Source organism: Erpetoichthys calabaricus, chromosome 3 (assembly GCF_900747795.2).
Source record: "Erpetoichthys calabaricus chromosome 3, fErpCal1.3, whole genome shotgun sequence".
Taxonomy (NCBI): domain Eukaryota; kingdom Metazoa; phylum Chordata; class Cladistia; order Polypteriformes; family Polypteridae; genus Erpetoichthys; species Erpetoichthys calabaricus.
This window is the reverse complement of record NC_041396.2, coordinates 239,347,824-239,354,439: the sequence shown is the minus strand read 5'-3', so window position 1 is coordinate 239,354,439 and position 6,616 is coordinate 239,347,824. Positions and strand designations below refer to the sequence as shown.

General features: G+C 34.1%; 1 protein-coding gene across 1 annotated transcript; it reads right to left on the bottom strand.

Moving 5' to 3' along the window:
- Positions 1-1,393: 1,393 nt before the first annotated feature.
- Positions 1,394-2,555, bottom strand: LOC114649470 (trace amine-associated receptor 4-like). Its single transcript, XM_028798961.2, has one exon. It carries the CDS (start codon positions 2,508-2,510, stop codon positions 1,488-1,490), a length of 1,023 nt encoding a protein of 340 aa, XP_028654794.1. The 5' UTR covers positions 2,511-2,555; the 3' UTR covers positions 1,394-1,487.
- Between the last annotated feature and the right edge of the window lie 4,061 nt (positions 2,556-6,616).

Below are 6,616 nucleotides of genomic sequence, written 5' to 3'. Positions count from 1 at the left end.
CAGCACTCCTTGCACAATTCAAATAGCTGGTTCTATACGTGCTCCAGTAACCACACCATAGATATTAAGACAAGGGTAGATGGTACTAAATAAAGGATTGATTTAATTTGTTTTAATGTACTGTATCTTTTCTTCCCATATCTTAAGAGCTGAGAGAAGCCTACAGGACCTAGAATTATTTTATGATAAGTTCGGTCTTCAATGAATGCATGTCTTTCTTTCTGCAAGCTGGGGGTGCTCTCCTAGGCACGCATAACAAGAGATATCTTAAGTCCATCAAGAAGTTAGCTTCATTTTCTATAAATCAATTCTTCAGTATGTTCCAAAGTAACCAATTAGACCATTATTAGAAATTACATATTTTTGCTTTGTTTTTTACCTTAGTTAAAATATACCATTAACTACTGAGTAACCTTAAGCTTACCAATTAACATTATACATTAGCCTGAATCACCTCCATATAAACTTGTTGCCCAATTAATACTTAAGTTGTTATTTATATCTCCTTTTCTTCTTTAGTTTCCTTCTGCTTTATGTTTTAGTTAATATTTACCCTAACATGGTCTGTATAAGCATTTTCCCTTGGCATTTACAAGCTCCTAGGTAAAAATGATCTATCATTAAAAAATAAAAGAAAAATAATAATTATCTGTGAATTGTATAGCATGTATTAAAAATCCCTGTTCTTACAGGGAAGTAGTGATTTACTCAGGCAATTTTGCTGTGTTCAAAGAAAAAGTACAATGTACCTTACAATGCACAATATAACAATGTTTAACTTGACCTGCTTTGACTGTCAGAGAATGTAAATTTTAATTTTGTAGACTCCAAGTGATTGCTAATAATACTGGCCTTGTTGATTATCTACTTTAATGGTTAACATCTTAAAGTTTACAGTTTAAGTATCTTACTTTTTTGAAACACCGTGTTCAGATATTTAGAAGTTATAAACTGTGAAAAGGTAACATAATACACCTGTAAACTTACTTAGACTTAATAAGGAAAATACTTAAAAAGTTTTGATTTTTATATCACTACCACATAATTACCACATACTGTATAAATTTATATACAATACTACACAATAACATTACTTCAATTACATCCATAAGGTTGAAGATAACTAAATGAATGGACTTTAAAAACCTGCATATTATAGCATGTCAGTGCTTTTAGACTTCATAATTCTTGAATTTCTGCATATTTAGTAGGACAAATAAAGTATGTTTCTTATACACATTGTAACAGATTTTTCTAGAGAGCTGAAATGCACAGTATATTTATAGAAATGTTTTTAATTGAACATTTTCTGCAACTTCAGTTCATTTACCAAATAGAAGGCATTACAATTTAACAATATTGACAAGTAAAAAAGTTAAGAAGGACACCAGTTTTATTTAGGGACCCTGTCTGTATTATTTTTATATGTTTAGAAAATATTTAAGATTATAATACCTTACTTGAAAATACATACATGATATACCTTGTCATTCGGCATATAGTTTTATTGTTGAAGAACTAGAATTAAATATTCTGCATGTTAGAATAATTTTCAGAGCTTTTCTAAACCAGGGATAGAAAAAACCATATATCAGTGGATTAAAAGCAGAATTTGTATAACCTAACCAGACAACAAATTCCATCACTGGCTGAGCTGTTGAAAATTTCACATGAACATCATACAAGCATATAAAAAAGTAGGGTAACCAACAAAAAACAAATACACCCATTACAATACCTAGTGTTTTCGCAGCTTTTCTTTCTCTGCTTTGTGAGAGTTTGTTTTTGCTTTCTTCTAAATTATGTTTTTTGCTTTCCATATTCTGTATCATTCTTGCTTGTCTACTTGCTACTTTGAAAATCTGCCCGTATATAATTATCATTGCAAAGCAAGGTATGAAAAATGTACACGTATTAACCAATCCCCAAATCTCATTATATAAGAAAATGCATTTTTCACCATTACAAGATAACTGGGTTTCCAAATCTTCATAACCTCTACAGTAAGCACGATCATAAATTAGCCCAAAACTGTATATAAATGGTATTATCCACCCAACAGCTACAAAGATACCCGCTACTCTGTATGTGATTTTTGTTGTATAACAGAGTGGATCACATACTGCATAATAGCGGTCAATGGCAATGAATCCTAAATGTAAAATTGAAACTGTACAAAGCATGACATCAATAATGGTATGAAGTCTACAGAATGCAGCCCCCATATACCAACAGGTCTCAACAGACCTCACAACACTGAAGGGTAGAACACAAACACCCAACAAAAGATCTGCAGTTGCCAGTGAAAGGACAAGAAAATTGTTTGGAGAATGAAGCTGTTTAAAATGAGAAATAGAAACTATGACTAAAAAGTTTCCACCAATTGTTACAATATTTATAAAAAAAAGAAGGCAATATAATAAAGTCCTAACAGTATCTGTCCGTGGTATTTTATAGCAATATATATCATCAGCACAATGCTCATCTGAGTTTGGGAATGATGTATTCATTCTTCATAAAATTTGTGATCAGTATGCTTCAAATTCAGCACTGACTGCACCTATAAAAGAAAAACAAACAAAAAACATGTTTAGTTGACTGTAACATGCAAATGATAGTCTGTCATATTAGTAAAACTATTCAAAAGAGTGCTATGTTGTATTTCACTTCCATGTAACCTACTTAAAAAAGAAAACGAATATCACAACCATTGTTGGAATAATCTAAACTAAATTTTTCTTTCCATATTTTATGCAGATTTTTCAATAAAAGAACATTACTTTTTTAAAAGATGTGTAAAACTGTACAGTCAATATGCAAAATAAATAATATGCATTTTACATAAACACATATAAAATGATCATTATGTAAATATCCTTAGTATCTCTTCACAAAAAAAATTACATAGAATGTGACATTTTTTTATTTTGTCACATTTAGAAATAGAACAATTTATGTACTGACAGCTGTGGCTGCTTTCATATCTAGAAATGCTATGTTTATGCAATTATTACTTTTATTGGAAAATTATAATAATTTATAGTAATTTAATTTTTTTGGATATTGGGTATTTGATTAGTTATTAAACTTTATTTTCTAGGATTGCTGTAGATCTATTCATTATATTCTTTGCATTTATATTATATATTTCAGAATTTTTCATTAAGAAGTTATGTTATTCCATAAAGATTCTCAGTGTTACAGCAATTAAATGTAGTTTCAGTTTGTTTATAGACAAAAACAAGTAATAAATTGTCAAATGGTATTTTTAAAAGGAGCAGCATCACATGCATAACCTACTAATGTTAAAATAATTGTGAAAGAATCTATAATTTTAAGAAACAAAGACAAATCCATGTAGAGTGGTTGCTTCAGAACTCAAAAGAAATATAATCAACTTACCAAAATATCCTTCAGCAAAAGAATCTGTGGTTATTGGTCCTTTAATACAATTTCATAACAAATAATGTTCTAACTCTTTCTTACTGTCTATTTATGCACATCAGTGCAAACTGTATTTGAGTTTGGAGAGACAGATAAATACATCATCACTAAATCTCAAAGTTAACAGGTCTCCAAGGAACTGAGTGCTTTCAAGTTGTTAATGAAGACTCTTTAGAGTGTCCAGGAACTTATATTTATTTACTGCTAGTCCAAATTTTTCACTTTATTAAAGAAAATATGTGTTATTTGTGCAGACATATACTGTATGTTGGATGTATAACCATATTTCATATATTTCACAGCTTTACATACAATCTCTGTATTATTAATGATCTTATTCTGAAAAATAAATTTCCTTTTCCTACCTTTAGTTAATCGACTGTCTGGTTTATTTAAACTTGATTTGTCTTTAAGTTAATACAATATATATATATATATGGTTTACACATATATGACTATTTAAAGTCTGCTTAGTTGTTTAGATGCTTTCCATTTAGTAGTTTTTTCTTAAAGACTATCATTTAGTGTTCATAATACTTTGTTTTTCTAATTGTTAAACTATTAAGGAGTGAATCAAAAGCACATATATTACAGTAGCAAATTCCTGGTTGTACAGTAGTTGTAGAAAGTTGTACCCCACTGGACATGAACATCCAACATTTGGGTGCAAAAATACTTCAAACCACAAAACCAAAGGGATACTGACAGCTGACAGCTGCTTTTGACACAATAGACCATAACATCCTTCTTCACCGCCTGCAATACACTATTGGACTCTCAGGAATTGTTCTAAATTGGTTTACATCATACCTGACTGGCAGAACTGAGCATGTCGCCCTTGGCAGCGCAAAGTCCCACACCCACAACGTCGCCTGTGGTGTTCCACAGGGCTCTGTGCTGGGCCCTATCCCTTTTACTATCTACATGCTCCCCCTTGGAACTGTCATTGGCAGACATGGTTTATCGTTCCATTGCTATGCCGATGACACTCAGCTTTACCTCAGGACTACTCCCACCTCCTCTACTGCTCCTCTGCCAACATCTACATTGTCTACCTGCCTGGAGGAGATAGAGGCATGGATGAGGCTCAATTTTCTTCAGTTGAACAGATCCAAAACAGAAGCCATCTTAGTTGGTACATCACATCATCTTCGCTCTTCTACCATCACCAGTATTACTTTCTCTGGCCAAAATATTCCTCTTTCCACATCTATTACTAATTTGGGTGTTAGAATGGACTCCCAACTTACTTTTGACACCCACATCAAATATCTCTGTAAGTCATCTTTTTACCATCTCAAGAACATCGCCAAACTCCGCCCATTACTCACCCTGGCAGATGCAGAGAAGCTCGTCCATGCCTTTGTCTCTTCCAGGCTGGATTACTGTAATGCACTCCTCATTGGGATTCCTGGCAAGAGTATCCAGAGACTCCAGTATATTCAGAACAGCGCTGCCAGGATCCTGATGAGGGTGCGAAAGTATGATCACATCACCCCAATCCTGAAAACCCTTCACTGGCTCCCTGTTTCATTCAGAATAGAGTACAAGGTCTCCCTTCTTACCCATCAGTGCATTTATGGACATGCCCCTCTTTATCTACAGGAACTCCTTACCCCCCATAACTCCTTACGTTCCCTCCGCTCTGTACTCACTAACACTCTTCAAGTCCCCAGAACTAAGCTCAGCAGCATGGGTGACAGGGCGTTTTCATCAGTGGCGCCGAGGCTGTGGAATGCCCTCCCTGATTACCTGAGAGCCCCACAGTCGACTGAGGCCTTTAAGCGAAACCTAAAAACTCATCTTTTTAGAAAGTCATTTTGTTAAAGTATTTTATAGACTCTTCTGTTCTTTTTTTTTAATTTTATTATTCTATTTTTACTCTGTAGCACTTTGGGATTGCTAAAATATAAAGTGCAATATAAATAAAATTTATTATTATTATTATTATTACTTCAATTTGTCATAATGGTGTAATGGAGGCTGACCTCGCTCCATACCTATCAAGGTGTCAGTTACTTGTGTTAACTAGGACTCTAATAAATAAAGTTTAGGCCAAGCTGAAACAGATTTCTACTCTGTATTACTTTATTACCTGATTTTAAAGTGGCAACCAGTTTTTTTTTTTTTTCTTTTTTTTTTGTTGATATAACGCTCTTCTGGCTCTGTCTATATAAATGTTTGGTTTTGTTTTTATAAGGTATATATATGTAGTACTAGGGTGTTGTACCGTATTAGCCATTATGAATGTAGAGAAAAGCCAAGCAAAATGACACCTTTTATTGGCTAACTAAAAAGATTACAATATGCAAGCTTTCGAGGCAACTCAGGCCCCTTCTTCAGGCAAGATGTAAGGTATATATATAAATTAGTAATTTCAAATTCCCAGCACCATGTTTCATTTATTACTTCACTACAAGAAATCGCTCATTGAAAGATTTTACAATATTATACAACTGATTGTACTTTACAATAGCATAGAATCAAGTACAGTATTTATTATTTGCAAAAATAAATGCTGAGTGAAATGAACAAGAAATTGAGTCAAGTGAACAACTTCTTCTTCTTCTTTCGGAGGCTCCCATCAGGGGTTCCATATCTTCCTGTCCTCTGCATCTTGCTCTTTCACACCCATCACTTGCATGTCCTCTCTCACCACATCTATAAACCTTCTCTTAGGCCTTCCTCTTTTCCTCTTGCCTGGCAGCTCTGTCCTTATCATCCTTCTCCCAATATACCCAGCATCTCTCCTCCGCTCATGTCCAAACCAACGCAATCTCACCTCTCTGACTTTGTTCCACTACTGTTCAACCTAAGCCGACCCTCTAATGTACTCCTTTCTAATCCTGTTCATCCTTGTTACACCCAATGCAAATCTTAGCATCTTTAACTCTGCCACCTCCAGCTCTGTCTCCTGCTTTCTGGTCAGTGCCACCGTCTCCAACCCATATAACAAAGCTGGCCTCACTACTGTCCTGTAGACCTTCCCTTTCACTCTTGCTGATACCCATCTGTCACAAATTACTCCTGACACTCTTCTACACCCATTCCACCCTGCCTGCACTCTCTTTTTTCACCTCTCTTCCACAATCCCCGTTACTCAAGTTCAAGCACTTTATTGTCATTGTGTAACACAACGAAACAGTACTCTGTACTGTTGATCACAAGTATT